Consider the following 19191-nt stretch of genomic DNA (forward strand, 5'->3'; position numbering starts at 1 on the left):
ATTGTCTCTTTTTAATACAACTTTTGCTTTGCACTTGTAACGAATTAAAAATTTCTTAAAAACCTAAGAAAAACATTATTCTTGAGACACCTTTCCAACCCAGCGGTAAATAGGGCTTTAATGTTCACCAATGAATCTATGAATACGCAAGAAAAAAGCAGTAGAATCATAAATACGCTTGTATATACCACAAACAACAGATCCAAAAGGCAATTGCTTTCTCTATGCCCACTCCCTAGTCACCTAGATGAACGGTATGAATGACAGAAACGTTAACCTCTTCAAACAGAAAATACCCGCACCTAATGGAGTTCAAAATGGTGAGACATGAGAAGTGCAAAACGAGAAATAATAACGGCAATTCTTGATGGCTACGCTTGTCTTCTCAATCAACTGCCTCCTTTCTGTTTGAGAGTGATCTTGTCTCCTAAACTGAGAGCGATTCCTTGAGTTTTGCTCCTTATTCTTATATATCCACTTAGCTTCCCATCTTCCTGTTTCTCGATGCTGACATTCACTAAAGCGTCCTCTCCAAAGACACTCTTTGCATACAGATTGGCGGCCAAAAATCCACATTCACCATCCAATGCAGACCTGGAATCACACGCCAACAGAAGATGTGAAGAACAAGGACCATGTCCTAAGCAACAAGTACTATAAAACACAGGCCACTGGACGATTTACTGGGCCAGGTATTGCTTACAGCCCCTAATGTCAACAGCTCATTCAGTGGTTTCAACTATGTAATGAGTCAATTGATCAGCTTTTTCAAGTAATCCTTTATGAAACATTCCACTCGAATGGCTAGACCTGAACAAGCTGTTTAACTTCAATGCCCACATTGCGTTATTCTACAGCAAAACTATCAAATTGAAAAAAAAATTATATCTTGTAAAACTTCAGTTAAACATCTGACTTACGGTGCAGTAAGGCACTTCATATTTGTTGAATTGATGATGTGGTTCAAAAACTCTTTCTCGTCTTGAATTATAGTGTTCACAGCCACCTGAAAAAACCAAGACAACATTTGCTTACAGGACACAAACACTACCTGCAATAATTAGTTACACTCATAGAAAGCAGACTGGACTGGAGTAGCAGAGACAACACACTCAAAATTGAAAAACAATAAAGACACCGGTGACATGCCCCAAGAAACATGTATCAACACATGGGAGCCCAACTTAAAAAGTAATATGCCAACTCATGAATCATACTAAATCCAATTGGTCCAACTCATGAATCATACTAAATCCCAATTGATCCAACCAGGAGGGGCATCAGGCTTAGGAAAAAAAATGAGATAGGACAGTTGGTAGCTGTTCGTACTATTTATGTACTGTCATCATATAGTGATGTTCCAATTTAACTTGTAAACAACTTGCACAACACAGCCCTTCGAGTTCTTGGCCTTCAAAAGCAAAAAATTCAATGCTCTTGAATACAATTAGCAAAAAGAAGGGTCACTTAATATCCAGTCATCATAAACCAATTAGTTCAGAGTCAGTTCTGATAGTACTGATACACAGAGGCTGTCCGAAAAAAAAAATACTAAGTAACATAAATTTACCACTGCTTCTTTTTTTCTTCTTTGTCAATGGCTTTTGTTTATAGCCAAAAACCCTAGAAAGTTAATTTAGAGAACAAGCTCACTCTGCTAAGCTACAATTATGTACACAGGTAGCATTTAGGTAACAACATCTTCCATGGAGATACCCCTAACTTGAATTTGTTAGGAATTAGATGCTCTAATTCCAAATTAACGAGAGCAATAATAATAAACGCTGAAGAAAGGAAAAAAAAAGCACAAAAAAAACACTACAAGATTTATACGGGTTCGCCTCAAGGTGAGACTACGTCTTGTCTTTTGCTGCTACAGTAATCCACTATAAAGATGAAATACTTTACAAGAAAAATCGCACACTTACAGGTTTTTCTCTCTAACCTCTCGGGCTGTAACTCGAGATGCTCTTCGGTATAAGATGACAAAACCCTAATAGCAGCGCCCCTCAATTATAAAGAGAAAATTAGGGCAACCGCATTACAAAAGTGAAATTCTCAGACTGCCCTTAATGAAATAACAGTTAATATATCGTGGACCAGGTAGGGGCAAAGCCCCCTACACCCCTGGGAGGTCCAACCCCCACGACAACCTAACTGCGTATGTTGATCCACGACCAACTCAGTGTAGGGCGTTAATTAGGCTCCACAACTTAACAAAATTTCCATAACTTCTGCAACAAATCAAGCACTACAACTAATTTCTTAGTTCAAGAGGCCATTTTATAAGCCAGATTTGTGTTGTCAAACTGTGTTCAACATCTAATTAGGACTTCTACAAACTCATCTGACAAGGCATATCCAAGAAGTCCTGAGTTTTTATCATGATTACCTAAACATAAAAATAAAAACATAAGATCAAGAGGTAAAAGTTGACATGACAAGGTGGACTGATTACCCAATTGCAATTGCTTCAGTCCAGATGTTTATTTTTTTTCATAATCTAGGACTTATAATTTCAGTAATTGCATTTGCCTATACCCAATTACTTTGTGGGCGACATACTTCTGTACTACAAGTCAAATAAGAGCACCATTTTAAACATCCACACATGCAACTAAGAGACTGCAGAGCTCATAGTGTTTGTTGTACATTGAAGACATTTTAAGTCTCCTCCAAGTATTGGTGCTTGTTACAACTCGCTACAAAGTCTCTTGTATGGATTATATCCTGAATGGAAAACTAGGCTAAGGGTACCCGTTCCACATCTTGCCAAGCAAGTAAAAAAAAAAAAAAGTAATCTGAAAATGGGAAAAAAACCACTAGTTTACTTAATTTTTATGAAAAGACAAATTAATTCATCAGCTTTAAAAAATTACTACATAAATTTGACAGACATTCCAAACAAATGCCAGTGAGACAAATACCTTGTTTTCCCATTCAAATTCAGCCCACATATTCCTAAATGCCACATCAGCACAGTTAGCAGGAGATATGTAGTCCATGATGTCAATGTGAATATCATTGAGGACAACAACTGTTCGTTCATGCACATTAGAAGTCTCATAAACAATGTTGCCAAATATGACTCCTGTTTCTGTCGAAGAAACCTTAATATTGGCTCGAATCTGTCTGCTGGATTCCGGAGCCAGTGTATAGTTCTGAGGCCTCTCCACAAGTTTGAGATCACCCATAGTTGATAACTCTAAGCACAAGTTCTGAAGTGTCTCCTTGGTACGGTTTATGACTGTCACATCAAGGACAATGTCATAATGATGAACTGTCACATACGCTTCAGCATAAACAGGATCACTGAACCCAGTGAGTTGAAGAATGCGATTAAGCTTGTTTCCATTATCTACATCCTTTGTAAACTCTCCAGTTGCACGTTTAAGATCATCCTGTACCTCATCCTCAAGTTCTAGCTGGCTCATGCCCTGGAAACAAAATGTAAATAAGAACATTAGAAGTCGCATAAACAATGTTGTCAAAACAAGGATCCTCATCTTCAAGTTCTAGCTGGCCCAACTGTTCGCTCCAGCACATTAGAAGTCTCATAAACTCCACATGGGGGTTTTCTACTTTGAGGTATTTGGGTTCAAATCTCCGTAGTGCTATGGGGTGTAGTGCACATGTATAATCAACATAAAATTAAAGAAAAAGATCAAAACTAGAAATAACAAAACCAAAGAACATCATTGAGAATTACTAAATATTACAATTTGCTAAAACCATGAAAATAATTTAACTAGACCATTTCTAAAACAAAAAGATAATAAATTTAGAGAAGAGCCTCACTTTTCTACTCTTCAAGTGGTAGAAGTCAATGAGATCATCGGGTTGTGCATGAGATGTTTGGGCTTTCGCTTTTATCTCCTCTGTCTCGTGGAACTGCTTATCGGCAAGCATCTTCACAAAACTTTGGCGACATGATTGCAACCATATCTTCCTAGCTTCATCTCCTGTGTTGCACAATAATCTTATGCAAAGCACAATCCTATCATAAGAATCATTATCAATTTGATGGGGCAAAAATGATGATTGTCCCAACTGCAGCATAGAAACCATGATCAGTAGGACTGAAGCAGCTGCTTTGTTTACTTCCACTTTGGAGGGCTGGACCTCTTCCAATCTCAAAACAAGCTTGGTTAAGGTGCAGGATACAACTGCACCAAGGAAAAAGTCACCTGTGAGGATCAAGGACCTCAAATTACTAGGTGAAGCCAGAGTTCCTCGAACAAGGCTTCTATCTGATGTCGCAGTCTCTGATGCAGCACTCTGAGTTGCATATGTCCCATCTGCAAGAATTGCAGGCCTTCTAGAAGAGACAGTGAAGGAGTTTACAGGTTGTTGCTTTTTTGAAAATTCAGTGGATTCAGCTTCTTCTGGGGCTGTGTAGAAAGGAAGATCACCTAAGCATTGCTTAATGGTTGAAATTCCGCTTTCCACTTCAGAAAGTGATAAACAGTACTCCCCAATAATCCAAAGTGCACAAGAGCAAACACGAGCTGCCCGAATCTGGTAAAATGTGTCCAAGAGCCTTGTAATTATTGAAACCCGAAGTTTTGGGTTTGTTTCAATTATTTCTCTGACAAAAACAATCACATCCAGGGCAGAAGCAACATTGCTATCACCCAAGAAATCCATCAAGAGATGAACCACAGTGCTAGCAACCTCAGGAAATTTGATAGCACAAGAATGTATGGCTTGGACAAGCATTTGGCGGTACTCCCCATTTCTCTCAATCTCAGTGCTTTGGGTCTTCACCACTTCCTTCTTTAGAGTCTGAACAACCTCATCAATGTTTCTGGGAGTAATCAGTTCGAGAGCAATATCAATTGCCTTCCTGCGAATATCAAGATTTGGACTTGACAATGCCCTTAGCACATCCATAATCATTTCAACCATAATATCTCTGTGGGAAGCCTTAAGCTCATTCAGGCGATCCAGAACAATTAGTTTAACATTGTTATCACTCTGAGACTGCAACAGCTGACAGTAGGTGTTAGCAGCTGCTCTGATAGCCGTGGGTGCAGATGACAGTGAAACAAGTGTACTGGCACATTCATAAATAACAGCAGTGGAAGGGGCATTCAGAAGTGAGATAATGATCTTTATGTACTTTCCCTTCTCGCCCCTGTTAGTTCTGCAGACCTTTCGAATCAGCTCAAGCACAACCATCTGAAGCAACGCCCCCCATTCAGGTATATTGTCCACGTGAGTCAGAAGATAATTAACTGCACGATCTTGCGCACAAGTAAAGAGCATTAAAAATGCATTTCGCTTTGCCGATGCATCCTGCTCAGAGGATAGGACTTTCTCAATCATCTCGGGAGCATCGACCAAGAGGTGTTCTCCTTGTGGGAGCTTGTAGATAGTCATCACAGCAAGAATTGCATTTCGCCTTACGAAAGAATTCCGATGCTCCAAATTTGATAGAACTGACGGGATTAAGGGCTCAATAATCTCAGTTTCATTCAATCGGCAGAGAAATCTCAGAGTAACACCACGGATATACTCATTCGGATGCTGAAGGTTGTTTCTTAAGTTTTGACAGATCAAAATCATCTCAGGAAGAACTTTACCATTTGAGTCCCTCTTATCGATAATCTCAAGATAAAGAAGGAGCAACTTCTGGATAGTATGATCTTCGGACGGCAAGACATACCTAATGATTGTGATGAACAGCTGGGGCAAATTCTCACCATTTAACAAGAGCATTATTGCCTTCTTCATGGCATCAATCTTGAGAGAATCATCATTTGCTTCGAGAGCCTCCTTGATCTCATTCGCGAGAGCCGGAGTTGCTTTGTCGAAGTGGACGAGTAGACTGGAAGATTTTTCCATCTTCCTAAACCTTAAAAGTTCCTGAAGGTCCTGAAACAACACAGATCTGAAACAGTTAACGTTCAACCTGATTTAGACCTCGTCGATCTAAACTTCTAGAAGCCATAATTTTCAGATCCAAAACACTGAGAATGAAAACATAAAACAGAAAAAGCCTCACGCGGAAGAATTATGTCCCACTCACGACTCACCTGGCGGAATTCGGAACTAAAACACGGGAGGGGATAGAAATAAACAGTTATGACGGAAGAAAAAAAACACCTAATCCGAGATAGAAATGAAGGGAAACCGAAATTGAATATTATCGAAAGAGAGGACAAGAATCCGAGATAGAAAGGGAGAGAAAGGGAAGGGAACAGAGTATTCACTGTGAGACGAGAGAGTTGGCTAGATTTGGCCCATGGAAGCAAATTAAAGGATTCGGTCGTAGCGGTTTCAAAACGGGGAAGAGGGTTGTTCGAACGTCATGTAGGGTAGCACCAAGCAAGCTCCGAAAAACACTTTGGCTCGGTACAGTTTTAACCCTCAAACATGGCCAAGATCATGGGTGGGCACAAGTTGGGTTTGATTTTAAAAAATTATGATGCCCATCTCGAAACCTGACCCAAAAAAAATCATCCTTGTAACCCCGACTTGATCTGATCTTTGTCCCCATGGCCCGTCTAACATTTATTTAATATTATATTTTTAAAAAAATTAATCTATATAAAATGATTATATTATAAAACTAAATAATATAAAAAATCTTTGAAAATTAAAGTTCTTTTTTCTTAATATATAATTATAATTTAAAAAAGGTACATAAGTCAATTAGGTCAAATTAGGGTCAGGTTTGGTAAAACTTATCCCTGCCATGAACTCTCAGAGTTTTTTTCTTCAACCCTATCTCTCCTACCTTGCGGGTGAAGAAGAAAACCCAAATCCAAGTTTTTTGGGTGGAGTCAAGTTTCCCATTTAACCCACTCGATGGCTACCCCTAGCCAAGATATATTTTTAAAATCTATAAGTGATGTATCTATGTGTTTAACAAATCATAACAAAAATATTAAACATTTGATTATGATTTTTAGTTAGGATTTTATTGAGATTTACAAAAAGACAAAAAGTTCTTTGTAGAGATCAATGACTCTATTTTTTGGCGTTGAAAATTCATCTATTTAAATTGATTTTGCCTCAATGTTTATATTTGTTGACTCCAAACACAAAATCAACCACTCCTAAGTGCTCTTACACTTTAAAATTAATTTTGAAGATTGGTTTGTGTTTTCAAAAGAAATCCTTCATAGAGCTAAGTACTTTTGGGTTAATACTTTGAAATCTTTTTGCTTAGCATATTTCACATAAGAATCTTTGCTCCCATGCTTCAAAAACATATTATGCATTCTAATATATAGATTTGCCAAGGCGTCTAAAGGGACTTTTAAGTAGAATTTGAAGTGTTAATGTGCATTTACTTTGAATATCGATTAAACTTGGTCTAATGCATTGAACTTGTGCTTTTGCATTTAGAAGTTATTGATCAAAGTTCATATTACTATTTGTGGGCTTAAACTTTAAAATCATTCATCATACTAACCTCCAGTATAATTTTTCCTCGTTGGAAAAGTCAATCCATTTTACGTCGAGCTAATATTTGAAATCTAGTAACTTAAGGACCTTTTTGAGTTGTTATTACATTGATTAGGTACTTTAGATGGGTTTACCTATCTATTTATGCTTGAATTGTGAATTGACTATTTGACAGGATATCATATTGAGTTGATAGTCTCAGCAAATAACCCTTGTAAGCATTAGTCATGCATTGTGTAACCAAGATTGTCAATCATCTCATTAGTTGAGAGACAAGTTTGTGTGGTTAAGGATTCACTACTGTAAAATCATTTGTGGATCTAAGTTGTTGTTTAGTAAAGGTAGAGAAGCCTTGGGGACGGGTGTGTAAATCAAAGTTCTTGTTAGGCAAACATATTTGAAAACCCTTGTGCGGATCTACACTTATTGTGCCTAGTTAGCTATTGCAAATAACTATATGGATCTAAACTTGTGTAACTTAGTTAGCTACTTAAAAATTCTTTTGTTAGTGGAGGTTGGATAACATCATTTGTTGTTGTATGCCTATGTGAGGGTGAGTTTAAGTAGGTTGGTTATCATGGTCAATTGAGTGGTATAAGTCTCGTGTTGGCAAAATTATAATTGACTCTATAAACAATTCGTTGTAAGTATTGTTTGGCAACTTAAACATAGTTGATTAACTTCGAGATACAGGCGCATTCTAACCAACCATAAAAAAAAAAAAAAAAAAAAAAGTCAATCAGCCCCAATTGAAAAGCAGGGCATGCAACAAACCAAGGCTTTCAACAAGACAAATATTTGAGAAAGCTGGGAACTCTGCTCCATTAATCTATGAATAGGCAAGAAGCATATAATAGAATCATAAATTGGCACATATACACGACAAACAATAGATTCAAAAAGCAACCTGATTTGCTTTCTGAATGCCCAGTCCCTGGTCACCTAGATGCAACGTATGAATGACAGAAACTTTACCATCTTCAAACAGAAATACCGCAACTAAAAGGGAGTTCAAAACGGTGAGACATGTGGAGTGAAAAAAGAAAATTAATAACAGCAATTCTAGATGCCTATGCTTTTCTTTTCAGTCAACTGCTTCCTTTTTGTTTGAGAGTGATCTTGTCTCCCAAACTCAGAGCAATTCCTTGTGTTTTGCTCCTTATTCGTATGTATCCACTTAGCTTTCCATCTGCTTGTTTCTCGATGCTAATATTCACCAAAGCATCCTCTCCAAAGACACTCTTTGCATACAGATTGGCAGCCAAAAAACCACACTCGCCATCCAATGCAGACCTGGAGGAAACACGCCAACAGCAGATGTAAAGAACAAGAACAAGATTCTAAGCAACCAGTACTACAAAACACTGGCCCTGGACGATTTGCAGGGAGAGGTATACTTAAACTCCCTAATGTCAACAACCCAAAAACAACAGCTCGTTCAGTGGTTTCAACTAAGTAATAAGTCAATTGATCAACTTTTTCAAGTAGTACTTTATGAAACATTCCACTTGAGTGGCATGACCTGAACAAGCCACTAACTTCAATACCCACATTGGGTTATACTCGGACAAAACTATCAACATCGAAAAAAATTTATATCTTGTAATACTTCAGTTTAACATCTGACTTACGGAGCAGTAAGGCACTTCATATTTGTTGACTTGAGGATGTGGTTCAAAAACTCCTTCTCATCTTGAACAATAGTGTTCACAGCCACCTGAAAACACCAAGACAATATTTACTCGCTCAAACACTACCTGCAATAATTAGTTACACTCATAGAAAGCAGATTGCACCAGAGTAGCAGTGAACACACTCAAAATTGAAAAACAATAAAGACACCAGTGATATGCCCTCAAGACACCTGTATCCACAAATGCAAAAACCAACATACCAAGTAATGTACCTTTCCAAAAAAACTTACCAAGTAATGATCCAACACACTTATCAGACAGGTCTCAAATACCAATCAATCCAACTGGGAAAGGCATCAGGCTTAGGAAAAAATGAGATAGAACACTTGGTAACTATTGGTACTATTTCTGTACTGTCATCAATTAGTGTTCTAGTTAACTTGTAAACAACTTGCACAAAAAAGGCATTTGAGCTCTTAGCTCAAAAAAGCAAAAACTTAATGCTCTTGAATACTATTAGAGAAAAAAGAATGTTACCAAATATCCAGTCATCATGACCCATTTAGTCCAGAGACAGTTCAGAAAGTACTGATATGCAAGGACTAACTAACTAAATAAAAATAAATAAAATAAATAACATAAATAACATAAAGTAGCACTGCTTCCCACCATTTTTTCTTTTCTGTGAATGACATTTCGTTTGTAGCAAAAACTGAAAACCCAGGAAGTTAATTTAGAGAACAAGCTCACTCTGCTACGCAAGAACTACTCACACGGGCAGCATTTAGGTCACCACATTTTCCATGGAAAAGACCCCTAGGTTGAATTTCCTAACTTATGCAGAAAATCAAGTCCTATGACTAATTTCTCAGTTCAAGTGTCCATTTTATATGGTAGATTTGTGTTGTCAAACTGTGTTGCCTTCTACAAACTTCGTCTGACAAGGTTGTCCAAGGAGTCCTGAGTTGTTATCACGATTACCTACTGAAAGAGTTACCATAAAAATCAAAGCATGAGGTCAAGAGGTAGATGTTGACATGACGTGGTAGACTGATTACCCACTTGCAATTGCTTCAGTTCAGATGTTTATTTTTGTTTAAGGAATAATCCCACATGGATTAGTGAGTACAAAGATCTTGAGTTTATTAGTTGGGAAAAAGGTTTTCTAAGTTGGCTAGTCATTTTGGGATAGGGCCTTGGACCCAATTTAATATGGTATCAGAGCAGGTACTCAAATGTGGGCCTGCACCTAAAAACTAGCTACTTGTAGAGCCACAAAAGAAGGCCTACACCTAAAACTATCCACTTTTAGAACCACAAAAGAGGGCCTACACCTAAAACTATCCACTTGTAGGGACAACAAAAGATGGTCTACACGTGAGGGGGAGTGTTAAGGAATAGTCCGACATGGATTAGTGAGTTCAAAGATCTTGAGTTTATTAGTTGGGAAAAGGTTTCCTAAGTTGGCTAGTCATTTTGGGATAGGGCCTTGGACCCAATTTAACAATTTTCATTCCTAGTCTAGCACTTAAAATTTCAGTAATTGAATTGACCTCACGAGTAGCCTACCAATTACTTCATTGGAGACATACTTCTATAGTAAAAGTCAAATAAGAGAATTATTTTAAGCATCCACACATGCAACTCACTGCAAAGCTGATAGTGTTTGCTGTGCATTGAAGATATTGTAAGTCTCCTTCAAGTATTGGTGTTTGTACCAATTCACTGTAAATTCCCTTCTGTGGATTTGATTCTAAATGGAATACTAGGCTAGTAGTACAAATTCCACATCATACCAATGCAAAAGTAGTCTGAAAAAAAAAAATAGTAACAAGAAAATTAGAAGAAAAAAATCACCCACATACATATCTTATTAAAGACAAAATAATTCATCAGGTTTCAAAAACTACTATATAAATTTGATTGACATTTCAAACAAATGCCAGCAAGACACATACCTTGTTTTCCCATTCAAATTCAGCCCACATATTCCTAAATGCCACATCAGTACAGGTAGCAGGAGATATGTAGTCCATGATGTCAATGTGGATATCATTGAGGACAACAACTGTTCTCTCATGCACATTAGAAGTCTCATAAACAATGTTGCCAAATATGACTCCTGTTTCTGTCGAAGAAACCTTAATATTGGCTCGAATTTGCCTGCTGGACTCAGGAGCCAGTGTATAGTTCTGAGGCCTCTCCACAAGTTTGAGATCACCCATAGTTGCTAACTCTAAGCACAAATTCTGAAGTGTCTCCTTGGTTCGGTTAATGACTGTCACGTCAAGAACAATGTCATAATGATGAACTGTCACATATGCTTCAGCATAAACAGGATCACTGAACCCAGTGAGTTGAAGAATGCGATTAAGCTTGTTTGCATCATCTGCATCCTTTGTAAACTCTCCAGTTGCACGTTTAAGATCATCCTGAACCTCATCTTCAAGTTCTAGCTGGCTCATGCCCTGGAAACAAAATGAAAATAAGAACATTAGAAGTCGCATAAACAATGTTGCCAAAACAAGAATCCCCATCTTCAAGTTCTAGCTGGTCCAACTGTTCGCTCCAGTGCATTAGAAGTCTCATAAACTCCACATGGGGGTTTTCTACTTTGAGGTATTTGGGTTCAAATCTCCGTAGTGCTATGGGGTGTAGTGCACATATATAAAGATCGAAACTAGAAATAAAAAAACCAAAGAGCATCATTGGGAACTACTAAATATTACAATTTGCTGAAACGATGAGAATAATTTAACTAGACCATTTCTAAAACAAAAAGATAATAAATTTAGAGCAGAGCCTCACTTTTCTACTCTTCAAGTGGTAGAAGTCGATGAGATCATCGGGTTGTGCATGAGATGTTTGGGCTTTCGCTTTTATCTCCTCTGTCTCGTGGAACTGCTTATCAGCAAGCATCTTCACAAAACTTTGGCGACATGATTGCAACCATATCTTCCTAGCTTCATCTCCTGTGTTGCACAATAATCTTATGCAAAGCACAATCCTATCATAAGAATCATTATCAATTTGATGGGGCAAAAATGATGATTGTCCCAACTGCAGCATAGAAACCATGATCAGTAGGACTGAAGCAGCTGCTTTGTTTACTTCCACTTTGGAGGGCTGGACCTCTTCCAATCTCAAAACAAGCTTGGTTAAGGTGCAGGATACAACTGCACCAAGGAAAAAGTCACCTGTGAGGATCAAGGACCTCAAATTACTAGGTGAAGCCAGAGTTCCTCGAACAAGGCTTCTATCTGATGTCGCAGTCTCTGATGCAGCACTCTGAGTTGCATATGTCCCATCCGCAAGAATTGCAGGCCTTCTAGAAGAGACAGTGAAGGAGTTTACAGGTTGTTGCTTTTTTGAAAATTCAGTGGATTCAGCTTCTTCTGGGGCTGTGTAGAAAGGAAGATCACCCAAGCATTGCTTAATGGTTGAAATTCCGCTTTCCACTTCAGAAAGTGATAAACAGTACTCCCCAATAATCCAAAGTGCACATGAGCAAACACGAGCTGCCCGAATCTGGTAAAATGTGTCCAAGAGCCTTGTAATTATTGAAACCCGAAGTTTTGGGTTTGTTTCAATTATTTCTCTGACAAAAACAATCACATCCAGGGCGGAAGCAACATTGCTATCACCCAAGAAATCCATCAAGAGATGAACCACAGTGCTAGCAACCTCAGGAAATTTGATCGCACAAGAATGTATGGCTTGGACCAGCATTTGGCGGTACTCCCCATTCCTCTCAATCTCAGTGCTTTGGGTCTTCACCACTTCCTTCTTTAGAGTCAGAACAACCTCATCAATGTTTCTGGGAGTAATCAGTTCGAGAGCAATATCAATCGTCTTCCTGCGAATATCAAGATTTGGGCTTGACAATGCCCTTAGCACATCCATAATCATTTCAAACATAATATCTCTGTGGGAAGCCTTAAGCTCATTCAGGCGATCCAGAACAATTAGTTTAACATTGTTATCACTCTGAGACTGCAACAGCTGACAGTAGGTGTTAGCAGCTGCTCTGATAGCCGTGGGTGCAGATGACAGAGAAACAAGTGTACTGGCACATTCATAAATAACAGCAGTGGAAGGGGCATTCAGAAGTGAGATAATGATCTTTATGTACTTTCCCTTCTCCCCCCGGTTAGTTCTGCAGACCTTTCGAATCAGATCAAGCACAACCATCTGAAGCAACTCCCCCCATTCAGGTATATTGTCCACGTGAGTCAGAAGATAATTAACTGCACGATCTTGCGCACAAGTAAAGAGCATTAAAAATGCATTTCGCTTTGCCGATGCATCCTGCTCAGAGGATAGGACTTTCTCAATCATCTCGGGAGCATCGACCAAGAGGTGTTCTCCTTGTGGGAGCTTGTAGATAGTCATCACAGCAAGAACTGCATTTCGCCTTACGAAAGGATTCCGATGCTCCAAATTTGATAGAACTGAAGGGATTAAGGGCTCAATAATCTCAGTCTCATTCAATCGGCAGAGAAATCTCAGAGTAACACCACGGATATACTCATTCGGATGCTGAAGGTTGTTTCTTAAGTTTTGACAGATCAAAATCATCTCAGGAAGAACTTTACCACTTGAATCCCTCTTATCGATAATCTCAAGATAAAGAAGGAGCAACTTCTGGATAGTATGATCTTCTGAGGGCAAGACATACCTAATGATTGTGATGAACAGCTGGGGCAAATTCTCACCATTTAACAGGAGCATTATTGCCTTCTTCATGGCGTCAATCTTGAGGGAGTCATCATTTGCTTCGAGAGCCTCCTTGATCTCATTCGCGAGAGCCGGAGTCGCTTTATCGAAGTGGACGAGTAGACTGGAAGATTTCTCCATCTTCCTAAACCTCAAAAGTTCCTGAGGGTCCTGAAACAACACAGATCTGAAACAGTTAACGTTCAACCTGATTTAGACCTCGTCGATCTAAACTGCTAATAGCCATAATTTTCAGATCCAAAACACTGAGAATAAAAACATGAAACAGAAAAAGCCTCACGCGGAAGAACTATGTCCCTCTCACGACTCACCTGGCGGAATTCAGAACTATGAATATGCCGAAAGAAACAACATCTAAAATGGAAGGGAAGAGAGTCGTTGGCTTCAGAGATGGGTTGCCATGGGTGGACTATGAATCAATTTTTCTTTTTCTCTCCATTTTTTCTGGTTTTAAGCTCCTTGGACTTCTATGGGCTTTTGTTCTTGACAGTATTACTTTCAGATTTAATCGAGAAGTGGGCTAGTCATGTGGGCCTCTCACTGGAATGGTCCAAGTGTGTCTATCGGGCTCTCTCGTGAAGGTGTAGCCGAGGATCTCAAGTCCAAGATTTTGAAAGGTAAGCTTTCCCTTTATTGGATATATAGCATTGCTTCCTGTCTATACTTCTCTTTCACGAAGGCGACAGAGGGTAGAGAGAAGGTGGCGGAGACATAACAATGACTTCCGTGGTGGCCTCTGGTTCCTTTCTTCTCCTCCGAAACCCTAAACCTAAACCACCTGTAAACCATAGTTTCCCCAATCTCTGTTTCAAGACCACCCACGTCTCCATTTCTCACCACCAGTCTCTGAATTTCGGCCTCCGCACTGCCGCACACCCTTCACCCACTTCCAAATTTTTCGCAGCCGCTGCAGCAGCTGCGACCACCATAAGTACAAGTACAAAGAGTAATGACACTCTGAACGATGCTACCACCCTGCTCTCCGGCTCCACTCGCACAATCACCACTATCTTCGCCACCGCCTTCGCGCTGTCCAAAGTCTTCTGCCACGTAATTCAGTCCTTTGCCCCCAAATTTCTCTCGATTCCGGCCTCCCTTGACCTCGCGGCTATTCAAGCCCTTCGAACCAATGCTATCTGCACCGTGGGTCACTTGTTTTTTGCCGCGCGGAGAGCCCGACCCAGCGGGTACTTAAACACTCCGCTGACCGTTGTGGCAGCGGGTATGGCCAAGTGGCTGGATATTTACAGTGGGGTCTTGATGGTTAGAGTTTTGCTAAGTTGGTTCCCTAACATTCCTTGGGACCGCCAGCCTTTGTCGGCGATTAGGGACTTGTGTGATCCTTATTTGAACTTGTTCAGGAACATCATTCCGCCAGTTTTTGATACGTTGGATGTCAGTCCACTTCTGGCGTTTGCTGTTTTGGGTACTCTTGGTTCGATTCTGAACAACAGCAGGGGGAGTTACTGATAGGTTTCGAAAGTGGTAATGTCCTTGTACTAGCTCCAAAGTTTGTCAGTGTAACAATTACTGAAAATTTGTAGAGGAAGGCTTCACATCAAGTTAGTGCTTTTGTTGAAGGTTTAAAAATTTGTATTCTTGTTATAGTTTCATGTGAAGTTATTTGTTACAGACCACATATGTTAGCTACTCTATTGTCACAGTTGAATTATCTGCAAGAAATGTGCAGGAAGAGGCTGACTTTCCATTTTTGTGCTTAAATTTTGATGTGCAGCTCAATACTGATGTATTACCATTTGGCGTGACGCTTTGACTTTGTCTTTTATAAATCTACATTCCTTGGAACTTCATTACTGCTTCCAGAGTGGATTTTGAGGTGACTGCCAGTTGTTATTCCATGCTTCCCGTGTTTTTTATTCTTGTGTATTTAGTGCAAATCCTGTATCCGTGAAGCAATACCACTAATGCCTAATATATGAAGGATGATACCCTAGAAATTAGAACGATAGGGAAGAAAATGAGGTTATATCATCAATGAAGAGAGAAAGCTCTGCTACTAGCTCAGATTTTGTGGAAGCTGGAGATTGCACTTGAGGAAACAGAGGTGTCAGACAAATATTTGGATGTTTGATGTCCAATATTTGCCAGGAAAGGAAGTCCTTAAATGGATTTTTAGCTAGTAAACAGTTCTGGTCAATCTCTATTTTGATGGAAGGACCCCCTCCTCTAGTTTGTTCCTCTCAGGTTGCCTTAAATCTACTTTCATCTCCTTTTGTTGTGTTTTCTTTCTTAAATTCGTAAAATTTGTCAGTATTTTTGAGAAAAGGGAAAAGAAACATCTCAATATCAGAAGATATTTGCTGCATTTTGGGGCCAAACAGTTTTGGCCACATAGGGCAAAATGGAAGCTGCCAACTTGTTCTGATTGATTTCTAAACATGTAGAGTCAAGTGCGAGTGGATGATATAAGTGGCTATAGAAAAGGATTTGATTCTCTCGCACCATAAAAATTGGTGAAGTTAGAAATGTTCAAGTCAAGACTAGATTTGAAAATGTTGTTGGCTCAGTTCCTTGGCAGGACATGTGCACATTGATGTAATGAATTTTATTAGATCATGTCTAGAATTGGTGTTAGATGTTTGCAGTCAAACAAGTTATTTTACTCACTGAACTAATTAGAATCAAGAATGATTTATGAAATTATGCCTTTAAGGTAGCATAGGTCTGGGTAGAATGCATCATTTTGGTTGCTCAGTTGTGAAATTAGGATCAAACTTCCCAGTTAATATTATCCTGTGTTCTTGGAATAATCATTGTTTTGTTTTTTTTTTTAGTGGACCAAACATTTTTCATTTTTGGGTAGATATTAACATGCTCAGGACTGTTCTGATCTGTAGTGTGGAGTGATTAGAGGGAGGGAAAAAAGAAACAAATGCTAAATGCTTAATTTCACTTATTGCCATATTCTCGTTGTTAGGTAGTAGCAAGAACATTAATGCCTGATCACCTATCTGTTCATTATTTCTGTTTTGTAATCATGGTTGTAACTGACATTAAATTAAAATAAGTACTCACAAAGAGAGTTCGCTGTGTTTTAATTCTGTCGAGCGCTATTCTTTTTCTTCTTATAATCTTGTTCTTTCTACTTCTTTCTAGATTCTAATTTCAGTTTCTTGCCTATTTCTGTTGGTTTGTAAATTCTATATTTTTACAGGGCATCTGAGCAAATCCAAAACCATTCTTTCTGTTAAGTGGTCTGTGTTTTTATGTTCTGCAGTTTTGGCCAGTTTGTTTGTTTAGGCCTAGACATGTTGGAAAATGTTGTGGATAAAAAGGCCCGGTAGCATATAAACCTTATGTGGGCTGCAAATTTTAGGGTAATTGTTGAGAGAGTGAGAGAAACTGTTGCAGGAGAATGCTTCCACATTACTCGGGAGGAACTAGCCCCGCTTAACACTGATTAGAGATTAAGTGGAATGAGTAAAAATTCACATCAGGATGCACCACAGCAGCTTTTCAGTCATTGGTTATTATGCTGGCATTTATGTCTTGATATCAGTAAATCTGCCATGAACTAAACATTATTAGCTTCTATAAGAATGTGGCTCTTTGTTTTCATTGGTGGGGAACCTTTCTCTATGATAGAGGGAGAAAGGTAAAAGTAACTGAAAGAATGATAGAACCATAATGGCTAGGCTAATGATACTTTTTAACATTGCCAACTAACTAGTCTTGAAATTGTTGGATAAGAAAAGAAACAATTTGAGAGGCTTGACATGGTTAGAGAGAGAAAGATAGAGAACCTAATTAGTCATGTATGTAAACAGGTTTGCCATCAGTTCATCTGCTTCTTTTTGAGTGCTTCAAAAAACAAAAGTGTGTTCAGCCTTCAAAGAATGTGTTATCATGTGCATTTTCTGTGTCTTTCTCTGGGGACTGTTCCTGTGAGGTACCATATTATCTTTATATATTTTGAGGGTTATTGAACAATTTATTGATTTTGACTATCACCATTGAAGCCTAAGTCTGTGGTTTACTTTCATTTAGGTGTTGACATCTTGTGAAAGCTCCATCCTGCAAACTTGATTTATAGATTTTGACTATCACCATTGAAGCCTAAGTCTGTGGTTGACTTTCATTTAGGTGTTGACATCTTGTGGAAGCTCCATCCTGCAAACTTGAGGTCGTCTTATCCCTAGTTTTTAATGTAGTTTGATTCATCAAACTTGACTCAAGTGGGCTAAAAAGTTGACCAGTTGAATGAAAAGATGATCTTTGGATGGGTTTTCATGCACCTCATCTGGCTAACAACTTTATCAATTTGGTCGCCAGAAGATATAGATGAATTATGAAGTTGATTGCCCTTTGTACTATTTATATTCTGCACCTAATTCAATTTATAATAATTATTAGATGTTTACAGGTGTGGTCAAGTGGAATGCACTTAGCTGAAAAGCTGACTAGTTGGTAGGAAAATTTATGCTTGGATGGCTTTCAACCAATTCACCAAGGAATAGTAGCATGGTGAAGCACTTGATCAATTTTGAGTTAGCTCAGGAAATTTGGATAAGTCATGAGGCTGTTTGCATAATTGGCTGTATGATTCATGGTTCAATATCAAAAAGAGACATTCAGTGTGAAATCTTCACAGAATGTGCTCAACTTCATAAGGAAATGTTAGCTGAGGAAATCAAGTCCTATGTCAAAGGGGTATTGCATCAGGTGAGTCGGCTGGATTCCTTTCAGGAGTCACCAAATCGATGTGTCCACGATCACATTTTCAGGAGTCCACCTGCAGATGAGGAGCAAACCTCCCACGACAGAGGGGGCCTAATGAACCAGTGAGTAGAGCGTCGCCATTCTTCTGTCAGGGTTCAACAACACAAGGAGGAGGGCAAACAAACGAGCTGAAGTGGTGAAGCGTGTCGGAAATTTAGCCATAAGAAGCAAACCGGAGGATATCTCGACGTAATAAAATTTGTTCTCAGACAATCCCTATCATTTCTACTCTCTCGTTTGAACTATTTTGTGTTTTAGATGTTTGCATTTACAGTTGAACTAGTAAGTTTCTGATCATTTTACTTACCAGAGTACCATTCAATTACACCGGTTTGCTACACAGTGGTACTTACTTATCTTGGATCCTCACCGATCATTAGGAGCATTCATGATGAACATGAACTGAACTCGTTCATGGGTATCATTCACAAGAATGTGTCATATTTATGTTTCCCTTGTGATTGTTTGGAAACGTAAATGTCCTTTAAAAATAAAGATCATGTGATCTACTTTCCTTATAAAATAACTGATACTTCATTGAAATTTTTATTATAGTAAACAATATATTATAATACTAAGTTATTACAACTAAATATGATTGTTCCATGATGTATGACTGAGATTTGAGAAGGAAGCAGATGCTTAGTTTTTGGAACAAGTAAAA

At 38.7% G+C, this 19191-nt stretch overlaps 3 protein-coding genes across 7 annotated transcripts; 1 reads left to right on the plus strand and 2 right to left on the minus strand.

Moving 5' to 3' along the window:
* Positions 1–163: 163 nt before the first annotated feature.
* LOC137954103 (coatomer subunit beta-1-like) lies at positions 164–6263 on the minus strand. Its single transcript, XM_068801637.1, has 5 exons — positions 6039–6263; positions 3799–5877; positions 2928–3437; positions 921–1006; positions 164–594 (listed from the first exon to the last, which is right to left on the minus strand). Exons 2-5 carry the CDS (start codon positions 5845–5847, stop codon positions 390–392), a joined length of 2850 nt encoding a protein of 949 aa, XP_068657738.1. The 5' UTR covers positions 5848–5877; positions 6039–6263; the 3' UTR covers positions 164–389.
* A 1950-nt stretch (positions 6264–8213) lies between these two features.
* Positions 8214–14192, minus strand: LOC137954135 (coatomer subunit beta-1-like). 2 transcript variants are annotated; one of them, XM_068801639.1, is made up of 5 exons: positions 14099–14192; positions 11859–13937; positions 11009–11518; positions 9048–9133; positions 8214–8709 (listed from the first exon to the last, which is right to left on the minus strand). In XM_068801639.1, the coding sequence occupies exons 2-5, from the start codon at positions 13905–13907 to the stop codon at positions 8505–8507; spliced, it is 2850 nt and encodes a 949-aa protein (XP_068657740.1). In that variant the 5' UTR covers positions 13908–13937; positions 14099–14192; the 3' UTR covers positions 8214–8504. The 2 variants fall into 2 exon arrangements, with proteins under 2 accessions (XP_068657740.1, XP_068657741.1); XM_068801640.1 differs by lacking the exon at positions 14099–14192 and adding an exon at positions 14068–14086.
* Positions 14193–14470: 278 nt separating this feature from the next.
* On the plus strand, positions 14471–18837 carry LOC137954161 (ylmG homolog protein 1-2, chloroplastic-like). 4 transcript variants are annotated; one of them, XR_011112567.1, is made up of 4 exons: positions 14471–15349; positions 15523–15624; positions 17796–17931; positions 18172–18837. XR_011112567.1 is itself a non-coding variant. In XM_068801641.1 (2 exons), exon 1 carries the CDS (start codon positions 14505–14507, stop codon positions 15255–15257), a length of 753 nt encoding a protein of 250 aa, XP_068657742.1. In that variant the 5' UTR covers positions 14471–14504; the 3' UTR covers positions 15258–15272; positions 18172–18837. The 4 variants fall into 4 exon arrangements, 1 of the variants encoding a protein (XP_068657742.1); XR_011112573.1 differs by lacking the exon at positions 17796–17931; XR_011112579.1 differs by lacking the exons at positions 17796–17931; positions 18172–18837 and adding an exon at positions 17576–17716.
* Positions 18838–19191: the final 354 nt, after the last annotated feature.

Source organism: Aristolochia californica, unplaced genomic scaffold, assembly GCF_029961685.1.
Source record: "Aristolochia californica isolate CCGP_79_NKW_82.1479 unplaced genomic scaffold, dmAriCali1.0.hap1 SCAF_1, whole genome shotgun sequence".
Classification (NCBI taxonomy): domain Eukaryota; kingdom Viridiplantae; phylum Streptophyta; class Magnoliopsida; order Piperales; family Aristolochiaceae; genus Aristolochia; species Aristolochia californica.